The sequence below is a fragment of the Coloeus monedula genome (assembly GCF_965178545.1).
Source record: "Coloeus monedula genome assembly, chromosome: 4".
In the NCBI taxonomy this organism is placed as follows: Eukaryota; Metazoa; Chordata; class Aves; order Passeriformes; family Corvidae; genus Coloeus; species Coloeus monedula.
Window position 1 is genome coordinate 46,384,402 of NC_138784.1, and position 20,551 is coordinate 46,404,952.

At 41.1% G+C, this 20,551-nt stretch overlaps 1 protein-coding gene across 1 annotated transcript; it reads left to right on the forward strand.

Moving 5' to 3' along the window:
* Nucleotides 1-1,341: 1,341 nt before the first annotated feature.
* On the forward strand, nt 1,342-19,661 carry DBX2 (developing brain homeobox 2; the record flags this gene model as incomplete). Its single annotated transcript, XM_082280531.1, has 4 exons — nt 1,342-1,884; nt 12,795-12,890; nt 17,460-17,647; nt 19,338-19,661. The coding sequence occupies exons 1-4, from the start codon at nt 1,548-1,550 to the stop codon at nt 19,659-19,661; spliced, it is 945 nt and encodes a 314-aa protein (XP_082136657.1). The 5' UTR covers nt 1,342-1,547.
* Nucleotides 19,662-20,551: the final 890 nt, after the last annotated feature.

A 20,551-nucleotide genomic window follows, 5' to 3' on the forward strand; every position in this document is an offset into this window, starting at 1 on the left:
AAACATAATTTCTGCACTTTATACTATGACAATACACAGTAGCTTCAGATGTAGTCTAGGATACAACAGCCTAGATTCCATTCTACAGCAAGAAGCAAGAGTCTCAAAATGCTCACAAGTAAAATACTTGCATTAATATCTTGAGATGAAGACCTTAAGATTTGCAAATACAAGTGCTCAAGCTGTGGAAATTGTTTAAGCTGAGACCAGTTAGAGAATGGGAATGTATCAGGGCAAAACTATCAGACTGATCTTGGACTTAACTCTTCTTCCTGCTTACAGCCACTGTTGTAAGACAGAAGGTCAGACTTCATGGGTCCCTGGCATGAAGCAGCCTTATCAACTCTTAGGCTCCCATTCACCATTATCTCAGTACCAATGGAGTAAGCGCCAAAACTCTAGCAGTGCCAACCTACCCAAAGATGTAAAGGAAAGCTTCAGACGTGAGCATCTGATTTATAGTCCTCAAGGTATTACTTAGTACCACAGCAGTTAAGACATCCTTCCGATTTCTCATCTGAGGGCACAGATGATTCCACTAATCCAGCTGGTTTTAGGTTTGAACTACCCTGATGTCCAGGTGTTATGCCTCTGCTGCTATACAAAAACAAGGGATGCACCTCCTCCAGAGGACTTTGCAGGGAATATCCTCAAGATTAGACTGGTGAAGAGCTGCTTTGAAATAAAAGGATTTCTCTGCAAAACAGGGAGGTGCTTTCAGGATTTTGGAACGGCATCCAATTTTAACTTTCTGCATGCATGTTTGAACTGCAAAATGAGACATCTTTGCCACATTACGTGATTTGTAAGCAAATAGAGTGCACGCAAGGAAGTAGAAATGGACTAAGCTATTCCGGACAAAGAATGTTTATGCCCACAAAAAGCATTGTCCCACATCTCAAGGAAAACATGATTAACAGCAGCGTGCTGATCTTAATCAGATTTATTAAGACAAATGTTGAAAATCCAGCGTGTATGGTGTGCGTGGGCAACTAAAGAAAAAAAAAAAAGGCCAGATAAAAATGCCCAGAGGGAGTGAGCTAATGACTATCTTCCCATTACCTCATGGGATCATTAGGTCGACATGATCTCTCCGCGGCCAGCACGGGAGCCACTTCCCCGCCCGGACGGAGGCCAGCGGCCTTTCCCCTCCCCTGCCGTCCCCTCGCACAGGTGCACCCCTCGGCAGAGGCGCGACCCGCCGCCATGTCGGGGCGGGCACGGCGGGACAGGCACCTCGGCTCGCCGCCCTGCCCCCTCCCCGGGGGGCTGCTGGGCAAGCCGGCATTGTTGGCCGCGTCCATCACTCCTCGTCCCCGGCTGACATAATGAATACGCTTGGACACACCTTCCAGCCCGGCGGAGAGGCGCCGCGTCTCCACGGACAGCCTCGCCGAGCTCTCCGCTCCGCTCCCCACAGCCCTCGGGGAGGCGCCCCGCCAGCCCGCCCGGCCCCATAGCCCGGCGCCCCGTCCCAGCCCAGTGAGGGGCCGCGGCGGCCGGGCCGGGCTGGGCAGGGCAGAGCGAGGAGGGTGGAAGCCCTCGCTATGCTGCCCAGCGCCCTTTACTGGGACCTGGTGGGCTCCTCGGCCCTCCTCAACCTGCCGGCGGCACCGGGCTTTGGCAACCTGGGCAAAAGTTTCCTCATCGAGAACTTGCTACGGGCCGGGGCGCCGCCGAGCCCTGCCCAGCTCCGTCCCCTCCCCGCCAACCCCGTGCCCCTCAAGCTGTGCCCCGCGGCGGAACAAATCAGCCCCTCAGGGGGTCCCTTCCCGGCAAGATGGGCTTTCCAAGTGCTAAACCCCTCCGCGGCGGACGGCGGCCGCCCGCCAGCGCGGGCCGCGGCGGCGGAGAGAGGCGGCGTCTTCCCGCCGGCAGCCACAGGTGAGCGCCGGCCCCTTCCCGCGTCCCGCCGCCGGGGAGACGGGACCGGGGGCTTCCCGAGGGCTCGGCCCCGCGCTCCGCACGGCGGAGACGGCGGCAGGAGAGGCGCGGGCGCTCCGGAGAGCCCAGAGGCGGCGGCGGGATGCCCGGCCGCGCTAGGTGCCGTGCCGCTGGGGCACGGCGGGGGCTGCCCCAGGGGCTCCGGCCGAGGGTCTCGCCCTACCGCTGGCGACGGGACGCCGAGGAGCGGGCGGGGGCCGGTGGTGCGGGAAGCCGGGCGGCGGCTTTCGCGTGTGGCCGGCCGGCGCACCTGAGGGTGCAGAGAACGCGGCAGAGCCCTGTGATGGCCATGTCGGGTGCTGTTGAATGCCCCTAATCGCAGTTCTTTCAGGCCCTGACGTCCCTCAGCTTCAAGGGATGGTAGAAGCTTCGCCGCCAACAGGCGCTCCGGGAAAGTCTGAGACGCCAGCTTTTGGTAGAAAGGCGAGCGGTCCCATCCTCCTAAGTAGCGACAGCTGGGGGGGAGGCAGCAGCGCCTTCTCCACATGCCCTGCCTTGGAGGACAGTAAGGCGTGAAGGTCCGGGCTCCTCCTGCCTAGAGGAGAATTAAGCCATGTAGAACAAGCAATTTTCTGGAAGTTTTGAGAAAACTAGGGACGGGGGGGAAAAAGTTTCAAAGCCGTGTAAAGGTGCGTCATCAGCCTTTCGGCCCGGTGTCACACAGAGAGCCAGCACTCTGCAGGGCGGTGGGGACCAGCTCGCAGCCGCAGGGTGCCCGCAGGAACCGGTGCTATGGAATTGGAAACAAACAGGTTTACAAAACCCATTCTGTTTCTTGAATGTGCCGATTTCCGTATAAATACATTTTGTCTGGGCATGAGCAACGTATTTTAAGAAATGTGCACTTCTGTTGGTTAGGGAGCTGACTGAAGTTGTAGTCAATGTTAATTCATTAAATTCGGTATTAGACTCACCATCTATACTGTATTTTTCTTTTCTGTTATAATACGTAAATTTGTTCCAACATTATGTGATGTTTTAAGAATTTTTATTTATGGTAAAGCGGCTTTAAGTGCATTTAAAATGAAAATCAGACAAGCAGAATTGTATTTATTGAATTAAGTTTTTGAGATGTGAAACCAAAAAGCTTGTTTTGGAAACAGAAGTAATTGTTTTCTTTTCAAACATATTTTTATTTCAATTAAATCCTGCAAACTGCTCTTCAAAATCCAAAGCAGTACAATCCTTTAGCATTACATACGTTAAAGGTAGGCAGGAGAGAGTCAAAGTGTCCATTAACATTTCTGAATGTTCCAGACCTCTCAGGTAAGTGTTATCTTAAGCATATCAGTTACTTAAACGTGTTTGTTTTAACTAACTATAGGCTAGGCCAGGGAACAGGACGACTATCATCTTCCTGCAATTAAGTGAATATTATCCCTTCTTCCTCTGCCTTCCCTTTGCCCTTCCCCTGAAAAAAAATGTTCTAGAGAAAATGCTACATTTATTTGTAAAAAGAGAGATAGCAGGTGCCCCAGCGCTCTTTGCTAGAGGTAAAGTTGGTTTTTTGTGGTGGTGGTGGTTTGTTTGTTTTAAAAAGATGTAGGTTAATTACTACAGAAGTTCCAGAATGTCAAGTTTTTCAAATGCTTGCTTCTGGGATTAATTATTTTTTTGATCGACCTAGTAGTAGTTGTGATTTTAGTGCGGTAGGTCTGCCTAGTGATTTGGAGTCCAGTCCTATGTTTCTTCTGATTCCACAGCTCCCACGGATCTCAGCAAAAGCACCAGGCTCTTAGATTTGAGGAGGGAGAAATACTAGGGTTTCCTCGTTCATTGTACACCCAGAAGAAAATTCTCCTGTGACTGTACACTTGCAACAATGACTTTTGTTTTCTAACAGGGATCTGTTGATTCTGATCTGGTTTGTATGTCTTAAAGTGATAAGGAAGGACACTTAGTTGTCCCAACATTCATAAATTTGAATTAGATTGGAACTTGCTTGCTGAGCCAGTTTGTGGTTTCTAAGGAGTCTCTTGTCTCTAGTGTAGGCGTATACTGAGGAAACTGTTCAGACCAGACACTGCATTTGTGAGTAGGGCTGGGGTCGTGAGGCTGTGTATAATGTTTCTTGTTTATACAGTGACAGGGCAAAGGAGCATTTTGGCAGAACAAAAATTTTAGCCTTCAGGGACTACTGAAGATATTTTAACTAAGAAATTTGTGCTAGGTAGGGTTTTTAAATTTAGTGATGTTTATGATTGATTTTTTTTTTTTTTTTTTTTTTTGAGGAATAAACTCATATTTTGACCCCCCAAATCACATGGCATTTTGGAAAATCTTTGTCTAAGTCTTTAATAAGACTATTGAAAATGATAAAGCAATCAAAAAAAAAAATCTTTCTAAGCTACCAAGCGCTTTATAGATCGTGCAGGAACTAAAAGTCCCCTAATAAACTAGCTTGGCATAACCTAGAGGTTTTAATAAAAAAAATAAAGAGAATTGAAAAAGTACCAGACTTTTTGGAAAGAGTTATCTGTATTATTCATGTAGTCCCAAATTCTGGTGAGGTCACCAAAAGTTCTCAAAAAGAAGGAAATGTAAAATCACACCAGGGACTGAACTGAATAAGCTGAACCTTTTTACATGTATCCACAGTACCAACAAAGGCAAGGCATAAAGAGAGCACTCCATTTTAGGGTACCTTTTAACACTCTGTGAAAGTCCTAAAGAATGTAAATCCTGTATTCTTTCTGTAAATTGGAAAACACTTATCCATGGTGGCAAAGGAGACCAGGTGGGATGGCATTCTTCATCTGGACTATCTGCTCATGGTAATTTTTCCTTTTGTAACTCCTCAGCAACTGAATTGTATCAGCAAGTTTCCATTTCCATAATTTACAGGTTTCAAAGTATTTAGTTGGACTATTTCAAGTGCTTATCTGCATATGTATTTTATGTGTATCTCCTACAAAATAATTGTGAATAAAAAACTGAACAAGTATTCAGAAAGTGTCACATCCTAAATATTGCATCATCTAATGAACGTGTTCGAAATAAATATATTTGTTGTCTGTAAAAATTAAAATAATCACTTTCCATCATTACACACATTTTTAAAAATTAGATACAATCATCATAGGTGCTTGAAATTAGTTTGGTTTAATTTAAGAAGAACATGAACAAAGAGCACGTTACATAAAACTTAGGCAGGAAAAGCAGAAGGAACATTACTGCTATACAATAAAGTCGTGAGCCTTCTGCAGTGGTATGCCAATTTATACTGGCTTGGGATTCCCACAGGCTTTCTTGCACTTTGCTTGAAGCCTCTTTGCTCTGTGCTGTTCTCAATTTCTGCTTGCTAATCTGGGTTTTAGCCCCTTGCACTCCAAGCCTATTGTTATCTTCTCCATAAATTAGAAGACCTGACAGTTTTCTTTAGTGTTTTCTGAGACATAAAAATTGTCCAGAGGATGCTGAGATGCTGTGTGTTGTAGACAGGTGCTGTAAAGAGGTCCCCTCCACATATTTCTTCATGACTTAGTTTCCAGAAGTATTGGCTGGCACCAGAGCAGAGATGACCTCCTTGGGGAATGCGAAGTTACCTGCTACCTGAAATAATTTTTCTGAATATCTCTGCTCTTCTCAAGTAATTTTCCCTGGAGGAGGTTGGCAGTAAGTTCTTTACAACCTGAATAGGGTCATGTGGAAAGAATCTGGCTTTCTGCTTTAATTTTGGCATTTTGATAGATTAACAGAGAAAGGGAATTGAAAAATGCAACAAAACAAACGTAACAGTGAGATAATTCCATTGTAAAACCTGCTGAAAATTTTATCTGGGGATTTTCACTTAAAGCATCAGAATACAATAGAGCAGAATGAAGGACAGCACACATATAACACAAAAGAAATCAGTTAGAAGAACTATATAGTAAATATAAATTGGACTTATAGTAAACATCCATAGATTTACTTTATACATATCCAAATTCATCTGTGCTATAGGTGTATCTTTCTGTAACATTTGGGTATTTACATTTTGATGCATTTTATCATCACAATGTGCCAGTGACATAAGAGAGGTTTCTACTGTGTAGAGGAGGAGCTGGAGCAAAAAGAAATTAGGTGATTTACATAAGATATTACAGAAAACTGGTAACATTGCAAGGAGATTAAACCAAGTCTTCTGCAGGCGAAGTCTCCGGAAAATGTCAGTTTTTTCCTTTTCAGGTGATGACAACTGTTCTATACTGTAATACTTAGTGAATCAAACATATCTTATTTCCCATATTTAATAAAGTGTCTAGTGTTTCTTTATGACAACCAGGAGATAATTGAATTACTGAAATTTAAGTGATTTTTTTTTCTTTCATTTTGGACCTCTTCTTAGTGAATTAATGCTTATTAATTATTGATTTCAAGGCAACTGGCAGCCAGGGTGTGTCCTCAAGCGACATGTCACACTAGCTTTCAGTAAAATAAAAGACAGGAAAGAGCCCAGTGTTTTATCTTGACTCCCTCTAACTCAGGCAACAAGTTGACTGACAAGTCTTAGGGTTTTCTTGTTTTGTTGGTGTTTTCTGGAAAAAACTTCTTTGAGGTGGGGAGATCTGTTTGGCTTCTTTTCTTATTCCCTGATTGCCAGGAGCACTGAGACACTGTCATTGTTTTAAAAGTTTGTCTTTGGAAGCAAAGAAGTTTTTGTAAGTATTAGAAATCACAGACTCTGTCCAGCACGTTTCCTGTTTCCAGTTAACTTCATGAGCCATTTCATAGAATTGGTCTAGAATGCCCAGCATATCTGAAGAGTGGCTGCAAAATGGCTTTTAAAGGACAAACTGTTGTCCTCATTGTGAGGTTGCCAGAGCTAGACTAGTGCCAGCTACTCTTCAACCCAGCCACTAGTCTGGCAGTCTGTGCTCAGTGAGGAATGTGAGCATTGGCTGGACACTGCTCCTTCCTTTGGCTACTCTCTCTGTGCCATCTCTTAGAAGGAAGAGGATCCTGAGTTTGGTCCTTAGCAAGATTTAGGTACTGCCAGAAGATCTCAGAGCTGCACTAGGAAGACAAATGGTGGAGTTTATAGAAAAGGAATTATTTCAAAATTAAAACAACTGCAGGCATATAAAACAGTAGGAGACTGTTTCAAATGTCAGATATGTAGACCCTGATATTTATAAAATTATGCATCTAAATATTTTCAGTAACCTGGACTGTGTTTCTTTGAGGTGAGTTGTCACTTTGGAGAAGTGGCCTTTGCTTTGTGCTGAAAAGCTTATGAAAATTTTTCTTGAGAGCCTACTTTTGTCTGCAGTTGTAGCACATAATTCTATGAGTTATTCTGAACGTGTGTTCAGAATTTTACCTCCTTATGACTATGTGAATATCTCAAATTTCAACTTGAAAAAGTATTTCCTTGTTCAAATATAAAAATACTGAACCCCTCATGTTAAAAAAAAAAAAAAAAATAGAATTCACCATGTGTTATTTTTTCCATTCTAACATTGCTTATATTATCTTGAGACTTTTGTCTGTTTGGAGCTAGTAATACTGCAACAAGTAAAGACTGGTCCAGGTAGAAAATTTTGGCTAATCAGTGCATACCACTGGAATAAATGGTGCATTTTGGCCTAATGTAAGATTTTGAATTAGAGCTGCAACAGTGAAGAACCAGTGAATTGTCCTCTTGCAGCATCTGACCCTAATTTTGTCATGCTTGAGGAAATAATTTCTACAAATTGTAGTATGTTGAAAATCAAAGAAAATTTGAATTGAATTTTAGAGTCTTTATGGCTGTACAGATGTTAGTATTCTTTTGATGTTACCTATGAAGGATAAGAAGAATGTCATAGTAATTCAGCTGTCTAATAAAAAGTATGCGTCGTGTCTAATCTATAGTCAATACTGAGAGATGCCTCCACAGCATGGCACACCTTATGTGTCTGTTTTAAGGGGATGAATTGTTATGTAGAGATTCTTATCTCTTCTCATGGTTGTACAGGAGGCCCAGACAAGGAACTCGGGCAAGACACTTAACTTTTAGACAGAGAACTGACAGTGATGCCCCTTTTGACAAGAACTGGTAATCATAAACTGCTGAGGCACACTAGTACGTGGGCATCCTGAGGAAGGACAAAGCCAGAAAAAAAGCTGGTAAATCCTCAGGTAGATTCCCATTGTTTCAATAGCAAGGCTGTGTACGAGGCATGGAGAGGGTAGAAGCCACTTTTACTGCTGACATCAGGGGACCCATGGAGTCTTTGGCAAACATTGTGGAGTTTGGTTGTTGCTTTGGGTTGTAGAGGTGAGATCTGACCATGTATTGTCACCAGCCTCAGGCTGGTGTATTTCCTCAGGCGATGAAAAACATGTACAACAAATTACAATGTAATAATAAGGCATGTGGATGATACTTCTGAAAACTGACAGTGATTGATGTGGTTTCAGATAATCTACAGCATGATGCTCTTGGCCATTACACTGCTGTAGGTGTAAATGATGATTATGCTGTTAGCATGTTTCAAGCCCTTCTTGGGGGCTGCTCTGCCAATTTTTGGAAGCCCCACCAAGACCCAACATAAAAATGCAAGCTTCTTGCATCCACCTTTTGTGTAGTATTTAACAATATATATATTCGAACTTTAAAACCCTTTCTATGAGTGTTTGCAAGTTTCTTGAAACTCTGCGTATTCTGCCCTGCTCTGGCCTTTTGGCTTGACTTCCTTTGAGCATTCATATGATGTTTTACAGGAATAAATAGGAAGCAAACAGTAACTTTGGGAGTGCAGGAAAGCCAGTTCTGAGGGGTCTTGCACCACAGGCACTTGCAGTAAGTTTTTCCAGTTCCATGTGATGGCAGTTGCTTTTGGGTGGGATATGGCAGTGGCTGCTGCTTCATTCTCACAGATGGAGGCTCCTCTTCAGCTGGTTGAAATGCTTTGGGGGTGCACAACTTCTGCCGGAACATTGCACTCTAAAGACAGTAACTGCTAGGGAAAGAGCCATGACTCATCATGAAGTCCAGGGCTTGTGGTTCAGGAGCAGAAATGTGGCTCAGCTGGATCACTAAGCTGGCAGAGCTACTGCTGGACTACTTTCAGGGAGCTCTTCCCTGCAGCTTTGCAAAAGCCTGCTTTAATCATTGCCAGGAATGGATGTAGGTAGGAAATTGCATTTGTGCCCATGTTATGGGCACAAACCATCCAAGATTTTCAGATGAAATGCTGTGATTTTTCTGGTAATATATTTAATTTTTATGCCAGGGCTGGAGCTGAGGCATCACTGTGGAAAGCAGTTCATGTGGACTGAGCAATACTCGGAGAATTAAAGTCTTCATGCAGCTTGAGATCTCTCTGGTCCTGTTCTTAGTTTTGTTAGCTGATTCTAGGCAGTTTTCTGAATTTTTTGGAGGTGTTCCAGTTCTCTTCACAGGTTGGTACCACATTTTTATCAGTTATCTTTAAAAATCCCCAACAGACTAGCAGCATGTGCAGTGAAGGAGCCAGTATGGATAATAGCAGAAGTTTACCATCAGTTCACTTTCCCTCAATAGCCATTTTTCAGTCTCAGTTTTTATGAAATGGAGATGTAAAGCAGGAGAAGACTTAAGTGTCCTGAATACAAATTTTTAGGATTTGTCTCCTGCTTTAAGTTCCTATACATGTTTGGGAGCAACAGCTGCCTTTTGGTTATTGTTTACCTCACTCTGGCCAAAAAATGTCAGAATTAATATTCTGACATCTCTGCAATTTTCAGCCTTATGTGAACAGCAAAGAGTGTTTGCTTTACATCTCTTGACCAACAGATATTGATAGAGTTGCTGTGATCTATGTGAAAAGAAAATAGTAGGTAATGCTTTTTCTATATTGTTCTCAAAACTAATAGGTATTATGTAACTTCTACTGGTACAATTTCAGTATAATTCTGAAATACATATGTATCAAAGATATGATTTTTCTCGGAACAATTTAAATTCTGTTAATGCAGTTTCACACAGGTAGTGGAAGCCATTTAATGTGATGAACTGTGTTGTTTTTATCAAAGATAAAAAATATAATTGGATATATTATGTTGAAGCATTAACATTTTTCTCTTACGTAGAACTCCCACAATAGAGTTGACTATCCCTGTATCATGTCAGATTTTTTTACTGATGTAACTGCATAACTGCTGCACATTGGTTTGAGTGCAACAGTTTCAGTAGATGTAGGGATGTCATTTTGTGTACATAATGTAGAATTCACTTGTGCATCAGTACAGCTGCAGCACATTAAAAAAAGTCTATGAACTAGAGATGCATGTTAGCTATAGGCTTACAGAGACATCACAGCATTGTTTATTCCCCAGGATCTAGACTGAATCAGTCTTGAGAAGTGGGCTCAGGAACCTCTTTGTTCAGAGTTATGTGTGGATATCACCTGCATCTTATTTCTTAAGCAAGTATTCTGCTTCAAGGAGATATGTGCCCTGCAGGCAGAAAAAGCAGCAGTTGGTTGAAAGAATTAAGTAAAATGCCCAAGAAAGCCAGACTTGTGATTTCCATCAACTTGAGCAGAATTAGGGTCAAGATATCTGCTGTTTGCATCGTTGTACTGTGCTAGTGCATTAAATCAGTCAGCAACTTCCATGGAAATACATAGCTTGTTTGGAATTTGCTTAAGCAAAGAGTTTGCTTAAGTTTTTACTCTGATCCATCTTCAGACCTTTATGCTTGTAGCTAACTTGTTGAGATATTTAGTGAATGTAGGAAACTGTCCTTTCCTATTCCTGTCGTTATTTGCAGGAGCATGCTATCTGAATCAATAGCTTGTTCAATTCTGATTTATCCAGCTGTCTTCTGGTTTTATCACATACCATTATGAGCCTCACATTACCAAAACAGAGCAAGGAACTGGACAGAGTTAAGAAACCACAGCAGGGAATATCAAGGACAGGACAACATGTCTGACAAAAGTTGTGTGGCATGAACAAAGTGCTGGAGCAGTGATTGGAGGGAATGGGACATTATGGCAGCCAAGGAATATCCAAGACATTTAAAAAGAAAGTAAAGGAGTGAAGTGTGGCATCTTCTGTATTCTAATCTGTATTTTTAGAAGCGGAGAGTTTTACCTGACTGGAAGGGAAGTTTGTTACAAGCATGAGGAATGTGCCTCCCAAGGAAGGGAGGAAAAGCTCTTCACCTGGGAGTTCGGGAATTGCAGCAGATAAAAGATACTGTCAATAAGGAGTTCTCATGTCCAGGAGGATGGCTGATATTTATCTTCTACAGCTCCCGTGCTTCTTGAGTTACTCAAATCCTTTTCAACTTACACACTCCACCAGTTGCATTGAAGCACTTTGGATACATGGGATAGGTAATACTTGGCTGCATGATCTTGACTATTTTAAGTTTCTAAGGACATCCACATTTGATGGTCTTGTGTGGAAAAGAAGCTTTAGAATACTAATGCCTGGTGTAAATAATTCTTTTTAGTAAATGTTTTGCAAGCATACACCTCAAAACCAGGCAATTAATTTCTCTTGAAATATATTTGTATTTCATTAGAAACAGCAAACTTTCAATAAAAAGCTCTACTGGCAAAATGCTTATCAATCAGCAATTGCAAGTTAATACTTTAAAAAATGTTTAGAGTTAGACTTTGACAGAAATAGTTTTTTTGCTCCGGGATGACAGCACATTTTAGGGTCAGAAAACTTACTTTGAGGCCTTAATACGTACTCAGAAACCTAATTTTGAGTGACCTTTATTTTTAATTCCAGTTGAAAAACCTTTAAAAATTAGCAGCATGGCCTAGAAACATTTACTTATTTATCTTTCTTTCTGGTTGTTGATTTCTTAGATTTTTTTTACCTAAGTGTGCAGTTATGTGGGGTTTTTTTTTACTTAATTTTTTTTTTTTCTGGAGATTTGGACAACTACAGTACAGGCTCTAGAGCCACTTATTTTCTGCCTAAACCAAAAGAAGAAAGTGACATAGATGTTTTGATGCTGATCACATTTTACAAGTGCACAGTTCTAGCATGATGTATCTTTTTTTGAAATAAAAAAATATTCCAGGTTTCATAGTTGACTAGTACAAGCAGAAATTGAAAGGTAATTAGTATTAATGGAAAAGCCCATGAGCCTTATAGAAAATAACTATGGGATAAATAGATAATGAAGACCTTTCCATGATTTGGAAGCACTTTTTAGATATGAGAGACTTTGACTAAAAAAATTCCATTAAAAGTTTACCAAATATTGCCTAATACTGTGAGTTGATTTTGCAATATTTTTTGTTGTATCAAGCAGAGCTTTCAGCAAGTGGTTTATTTAAATTTAGAGCACTTTTCCAGCAAGACTAAGTTGACAGTCAAGATAACAGAATCAGGCCCTGTAGTTTGTGCCTATAGAGCTCAGCTGTTTCATCTCATGGCATTTTATAAATTTTATTCATAAAGGTTTCTCGTTGAGGACGTTACTGGTTTGAGTACTATTAACAGCATTGGAGTACAAGCTGATTGTTTTTTCTAGGATGTCATGCTTCCTAGAGTTATTTTAAGTAAGTTTTTCAGATTCATTATACTCATTATTTCAACAACGTATTATTGAAAAAATGTGTTCAATGCCAACATTTAGGAAAACCCCTACAATTACAGCAATTACAGAAGCAAATTTCTAGTCTGCAGAGCTTAATTCTTATAGGGAGAATTTTGCATATTATAGCTAAGCTACACATGTAAAATAACCTTGCTAAATCAAAGAACAATTACTTGGTTTATCATTGTTTGCCTTAAAAATATCACCATCTTGAAAAAAAGAAAAAGAACTTGTGGGGCAGGATTTTACACACTGACTTTTTGGAGGACTGTTGTTATGAATATCACCTAAGCTCAATGGATAATCAATTAGATCTATGCTTTCTTTGCAGCTCTTTCCAAACACTTTTTTCTCCGAGCCCCGCCATTCTACTCAGCATGCTGCGGTGGGTCCTGTCATCACCCTGCATCCCCCACTGCTTTTCCAAGTAAGTTTTTATGCTTCATCAGTAATGCTTGAGTTATTCTGTAAACCAAAGCAGCAGGATTTAATGTGTTCTGGAAAACTAATTGGTGATGCAATGGCAGCAGCTAATTCCTTAGTAAAATCACAGCAATCCTATTCAGAGGGTTTCCAAAGATTTATCAAACTTAAGTACACTGAGCAATTGTGAGAGGTTTCTAATGGCATTGAGATACCCAGACAGAGCTAACCTAGGAAAGTGTCTTGTTTTCAGTTTACTAGAAACAATTCTTTAAAATCAGTAACTCTTTTAAAAATCAGTGTCAGTAAACATTTGCAAATAAGAAAAGAGCTAGAGGATCGTAAAGTGCATGCTGCATTTTAATGTTATTTAGGGGGAAATTATGATTCAGGAAGCCTTAGCATTATTTAAATACAACAGTCATTCTTTTTATAGCAGTCAAATGTGTGCACACGTTTAATTTGTTTCTCTTTTTTAATAATAATGTAAAAAATTGAAGAAGTATGTTGAAGAGAATTTTGGCCAGTATGCACTATCCTTTCAGAATTAACAACTAGAACACACTTCCATTTAATCCAAAACTAGATTTAACCTTTATTGGGAAGATTGCATGCCATAGTGTAAGAATGGACAGTCATGATTTTGTGTTTATGGCTCAGGAATGCAAACAGAAGGAGCATTTCCTTTTTCTTCAAAACAGAAAAAAACCACAAATTGCATGTCAAATCCAAATGAAAATTGGAGCTTATGTGTGCTCTGGCATATACTTTTTTATCACAGTTGCATTCAAACCATTCCTGACGAAGTGCATGCTTTTTATGAATGTTTCAGAAGGGCAGTTGCTAAGTTGAATGATTCTTGACAAGTGAGGCAGCAAATGCTGGCAGTTTAATGAGCTGCAAGTTTCTGAGCACCTCTTTAGGGGGCTGACACTTTCCCACAGAGCGTTTTACATGGCCTCGGCTCTCCCACAATGGCTGACAGCACCATGACCAATCACCACTTTCACTTTACTCATCCACACGCGACCTCACCACAATTTTTCACTGTGCAGATGAACTTTAGGAACCATTTCACATTGAAAAGGCCTGGGCAAGGGTCAGTTGCCCTTTTGTATGACCATAAAGCAATACTCTGTGTGCCAGTCTTTTCTCCTGTCTCACATTCCAAGAGATTTTCTGGACACCATTTAAAGCACTTGACTGAAAAATAAAGCAGTGAATGAAACTGACTTTTATAGACTCATTCTAGCTCATCTTCCCATATAACCCTGTCTACCTGAAAAGGGATTTAGTGGATGAGCTGAGTGTATACAGGGACTTGCTGAATACATAGGCCCATTATCAACTGTGGGGATTGTTTATTAACCAGGACTGATACACTACTATTTTGGAAGTGACCTATTAATTGTCCATTTAACTACAATGTATTGAATTCTAATGAAAAAATGGAAACCATGACTAAAGCTTTTACTTGCTCCTTCAAGGTGGTCTCTGCCATGAAGGCAAATGAAGATTGTTCCACAGATTAAGAGGACATTTATCACTATATATTAGGATACAAAGGAAAGACTTAAAAAAAACCAAAGAAGAACAAAAATCAAACCAGTCACAGAGGAAATAGTTGGTCACATTTATGTCAGGAGAACACTCAACCTTTTGCTGCATGTTCAGAGTGACAAGCTGCAAACTGACATATTTAATTTTGCTGGAATTGTTGAAATGTATAAGTGACTGTCTATCCCGCTGCAATGAAAAATCCTATGATCCACAAACTGAAATTTAGTTTTTATGTAACAGTTGGAGTACCTTTCAGAATATGGCTTATTTTTAAAGAAGTTCTCTAGGCTACTCCGTTGGGGGTGGGTTTCAGATTTTTTGACCCAGTGGCTGTTTGCTAATGCTTCTGAGCATTCTGCTCTTCATTAAATTTTGTTTAGGTAATCTTTTAAAATCCAGCACATACTGTGCCTTAGAGTGTAAAGAGGCCTCACTATTAAGTTAGTCTAATACAGGTGTTAACCTGGACCCTACATGCTGCCTGTACAGGAATTAATTGGTGCCTCGAGGTTCCAGCAGGAGGTTGTTTCCTTGCTGATTGACTGTTAACAACCAGCCAGGCAAGACAAATTTTAAGGGGTCACATAATTTGGCGTCCTCTGTCCTTGGCTGACAACTCCATTGTGGAATGGAGGCCGGGCGGCAAGGACCAGCCCTGTTGTGCCTCTTCCCTTGCTGGTGTCTCTCATCACACAGTAGGGATAAGAGAAGGTGCCAGTTCTGCTGCTGCCAGACTGTACCTTCCAGTAAACCTGAGAATGGCTGACAATTCAGCAGAAACTACTCAGATGCTACCTGGGAAAAGGTACCTAAATTCACTAAGTTTGAGCAAGAAAGAGAGAAAACATGCTTGAGGAAGGAAGGCTCCCAGCTTGCCCCCAGTTTTGTAGGCATGATTGGAGCATGCAGTGGGGGTTGTGAAGGGGCTCTGCACTCCCCAGAGAAATATCAACCTGGCTTGCTCTTTGTGGAAACCTCCATTGCGGTATTTGACTTTTGTTCTGCAGATTGTTTATTTCGGTTTGCATGAAGTCTGACTGTGTATCACAGTGTAATAAATATCAGGACATTAATCAGTTGATTGTGATTTTTGTATCTGGTCTTAGATATAATTTTGAAAATTGAAATACATCTGTATAAATTAAGGATTATTTATACCGTAACATTATAAATCATAATCATTATTTTTTACCACAGGCTGTTATGAGGGACAAATATAAAGATCTTTATTTCTTGACATGTAGAAAAGTTCAGGAAAAGAATTGACAGAATTCAATGGTCTCCAAATCAGTAATGTTTCACAGTGGTAGTGTTATTTTAGGGAATAATCATTGTACACTTGTTCAGCTTCTGATACGCCTCCTCTACTAGTCCGAGCTGGAAGCAGGATGCAGGGGTAATGTATGTAATATCAAACCAGTAACACATGACTTCAAAAGTATTTAGTTAACTTTGCAAGACATACACATACACACTTCAGTTTCTCATCATTATACTACAATATCCTCAGTATATGTGTGTTTGTTTTTCTGTGGGTGTTTAAAGATACATATACCCGTGTGCATTTATGTATAATATGCAGAAGTTGAAATGTGGTGTAGTCCCAAGGAACAGTTTGTTGAAGTTGCATCTGGATTTCATTAGTATTTTCAAGAGCACTATATCAATTGAAAAAATGTGTTTAATTTCCCCCCACCCCATTACAGCTGACTAGAATAGACTTTTTCACAAAAAAATGTTTAGTATTTTAAAGAATTAGCTTTTCGGGGGAATTCGCCATTGGCTTCAATATGAAAATTATCAGATCCTTGGTAGGAATTGAGCAGCAACACACCTTTGCAGCTGCTGTAACTGTAAGCTGGGAGGGCAATCTAGGCCCATGGATGTGAGAAGGTGGACAACAGGAGGGCAGCTTGCATCTGAATTGCCACTCCAACAGAAAGATTGTAGGTGTCAGTGGCTGTACAGCCATCGAACAGGTTTCTGAGCCAAAGTGCACCTGTTTCCTGGCCTGCTTGCATCTGCCCCAATTATCACAGGCTATGCTTGATGATGGGCCCTATTCAACTGGTGCCTGCTCCTGCTCCCTCTGTGAGTATTTGAGGAAGCTGGGAGCACTGGAGAGCATATGAAGCCTCTCACCAAGGACTGCTTCTCATACACCATATCCTTCTAGGGGAGAGGGACCATGGGAAAGCACTATGGCTTTAAGTTTTATTGGGTGTGAGGAACACAAGAGATTTTATCTTGAGGTTTCTGTGCTGCTTGTGTGAACACTTCCACTTCTCCACTGCAGCTCTGTCCCGCAGCTTTGAGTCTGTTTTCCAGTGCAGGGCTCCCTCTAGGCATGCATCAAGGGGATGTGATTGGATTCATTGGAAACTGCCCTCCCAGGACTTGCTATGAGACGTCAAAGGATTAGAAACCAGGCTGAAAGGAGTAAGTCCAAGTACTCTCCAAATCCTCTAATAAAGAAATTGCTGGAGTTTCCAGAATAACTAAGTGAATGACCAGGGATTTTCTGAGAAACAGTTCACGCTGAAAGCCTTTCATTATTAAAAAAAAAAAAAAATAGAGGAAAGCCTACTTAGTTTCTTTGAATCAGTATTACAGACCACTTTTATCTGGTTTTACATTCTGCACAAGGGGTAAATAAACTCACAGGTAAACTTGTTGCAGTTTATTTAGTGGTGACGACAGGCGAAGAAAAGTGAAGTTTCTCCCTGACTGTATTTGAATTTTGCAGTATGATGGGCTCTGTCCTAATATTCCTCTATGGACTCACCTGATTTACTTTGTACCATGTCAGGGGGAGACTTTTGACTACTGACAACACCTCTAGATCCAAATGAGGATTTAATCCTTGATGAACATGACTGAAGCATTACAACACACTTATAACACCAACAAATCAAAAGTGGGACAAGAATCTGCAAGCATGATAATGAACAGCACTTAATATTTCTCTGATATGTGCTAGATGTTATGGGAAACTCTCATCTATTTCCACTAGGGGAGGAAAGTGTACTGCCTCTTCTGAGCCAGGAGTCCAACTCCAAATCCCGGAGAGGCATATTAAGAAGAGCTGTCTTTTCTGAAGACCAGAGGAAAGCTTTGGAGAAAATGTTCCAGAAGCAGAAGTATATTAGTAAAACAGACAGGAAGAAACTGGCCCTTAACCTGGGTCTAAAGGAGTCTCAGGTAAGGAATGTCCTTTTGGGGAAAAATCTTTAAAATGGCTTTGAAGGAAGAAAATTGAACAATGCAGGGGCAGCCCTGAGCTCTTTTACCTGCAAAGACCTCAGTAAATCAATAGCAGTTTAAACCAGGGAATACTTGAACAGTTTCCTGGTCTATTTTCTGTATGTATGCATTCAAAAATTGATCGCTCCATTTTCACGAGGAAACATGACCTCTGCATTTCATTTCCAACTCCCTTTTTTTGCTGGCTGACAGAGCCCCCTCAGAAGCTTTGTGGTAGGGAACTGTGCTCTATCCCACTGCTCAAAAGGCAGTGATCTAGGCAGGAAAAAACATCGGAGCATAGATCATTCCTTCATTCTCTTTGCACTCACAGATGAACAGCTAGGGACAAGGCAGTCAACAGCACTTCCTCTGGAACTGTTCTGTCCCAGGAAACAGGCAACCATTCCTATGGACAGACACTTGACTGCACAAGGAAAGAGATTTTCAGAGCTGAGAGATGCCATAGGAAGAAAAACTTTGCAGGGTGACATTCTAAAACACTCCCACTTACCAATTCACATTTCATGGGATTTTTTGCATGAGTCTGAGTTTGTCTACTGCAGGATTTTAGAGTTTAGCTAAGGGTCTAATACATCCAGTGAACTGTTATGACTGAACAGCTGCATTAAGAGTGGTGCTGAGCAGCAGTAGTCCAATCTGGAACCTTGGGGACATCACCTATCTGCAGATAAAAACAAAGGAAAAGTGCCTGTCTTGAAGAGCACAAAACATGAAAGAATCTGGAAAAAAAAGTTTGTGAGGGCACGTAACAGCAGAAAATGAACATGGTAGTTGCTGACAGGTGGGATTCTGAAGGTGCTGGAGTAAATGCAGCCCTCTAGATTGCAGTTGAAATACTGAAAGAGTAACAGTACAATTTTGTTTCTTTGCATGCAGCAGGACTGAAAGTGCTTAAGATATGTGTGCAGAAGCTGACTGGGGGGCAGAAAAGCCTGGGGATGGTGATGGGAGCGCTCATCATCTTTATCTTGGAGATTTTCAGAACTTGAAAAGGCTCTCAACAATTTGATCTAACTTCGCAGTTGGCTCCAGTTTGCATAGGAGGTTGGATCTGGTGGTCTGGTTCCTTGCAACCTGATGACTCTGACACCATTGCAAGCACTGCAACAATAAACAAAAACAAGCAGAGTGTGGTGTTTCTCAGTGTGATGTACAGTACTGTGCTCTCTGCAGGAAAACTATTTCAATGGAAGTGTGCATTTGCATTCACCAGTGTGCTGCCTAAAAAATTTCACAAAATGTAATCAAATTCTTAATTTTACAGTTACATCATTTAGTTTTCTTAATGACGATACTAATTTTCTCTGGGAATTCTCTTCTGTCTAGAAGGATGTTGCTGTAGGAAACTCTTATATCCCTAGTTATTGGGCTGTCCATTTTCCAGCCTAAGCCAAATAATCACCTGTTGTAGGTGGTGAAATTCAAGGAGAATATTTGGTCCAGGTGTAGTAAATAGTGATGGAAAAATCCTCAGATGTCAGTCAGCTGGCTTCACTGGATCTCTACAGTAACAACAAATACGGAAGGAATGTGAAACTAAGAGGATGGAAAGAAAAAAATACTTGTTAGGGCAAAGTTGTTTAAAGCAAAGAATGATAATAAACTCTCGTTAACTTGCAAACAGGTGAAAATTTGGTTTCAGAATCGAAGGATGAAATGGCGAAACTCCAAAGAAAAAGAAGTGCTTTCTAACAGGTGCCTCCAAGAAGAAGGTCTTCAGGAGAACTACCTCTCACGATCCACCATGAATTTTACCTCCCCATGCCCATCTGTGTGGGAAGTGTCTGAAGATCAGGCAAGTCCAAGGTGGAGGGAGAATTCTCCAGGAAGTTCTGAAAGACTGACTAGTACACAACCACCTCCAAGAGCAAATTCATCGCAGAGCGCACTCTATTTGTATCCTGACCAAGACACTGCAAACAAGGCATCATTAAGTGTAAGGGAGTAGGGGAAGTTTGTAAATTGAGCAGGAGAGTGCAGGCTTCAAATGAGCAGTCTTTTAAGATTAACAATATTTGAACATTGTAAAGCTAACTAGTTTATGCTTCAAAAATATGTAAAGTCTAACACCATTAAAATTACAAACAACTAATGACTTCAGAATTATTCTTCAATACTCAGTCTTTTCTTGTGTCTTTTCCAGTCTGGCACTGACCTTAAAAGTAAAATAGGAACTGATAGTAAGTAAAACGAAGAGAAGAGCATGAAGCTGAATTTGTGCTCTGATTTATACAACCGCACTGTATGTGAAGCTCATTAAAAACACACTTAATAGAGAATCACTTTTATCTCTCATTGTAGTCATACCAATTAATTTCTTCTGTGCATGAGATAAGAAGAACTTTGTTTCTCTCAAGACAGTAGGTGGGTTTGGGTTCTTTTTGAAATTCATGAAATGTTGGAATTGTAAAAAGAAGAGAAGCCCGGGGACTCCGCTGGGTCGAGAGGAACAAAGTGCCAGTCGGAGTTCGAGTTCCGAGCTCTGAGTTGGAGTCTGAGTCCCTGTTCGGGTGCCAAATGTTGGAATTGTAAAAAGAAGAGATGCCCGGGGACTCCGGCAGGGGGAGGAAACTTGCAGTCCAAACCAATATGGTTGATAAGAGCAAGACTGTTTATTAGCAATCCAAAGGCACTTATATAGTATACCAGCTTGTTAACTCTTAAGTGGCTTAAAGCTTATCAAAAAGCACATTTCTACTTCTACATAATTGGACTTACATTGGCAAGCTTCTACAGTTATGTTATGATTAAGAGAATTCAGAGTTTATCTCCCTTCTCTCTCGGTCTTATCTACACAGCTGTACCTTCTCAAAACTCCCTTCTTGTTCCCAGCTTGGT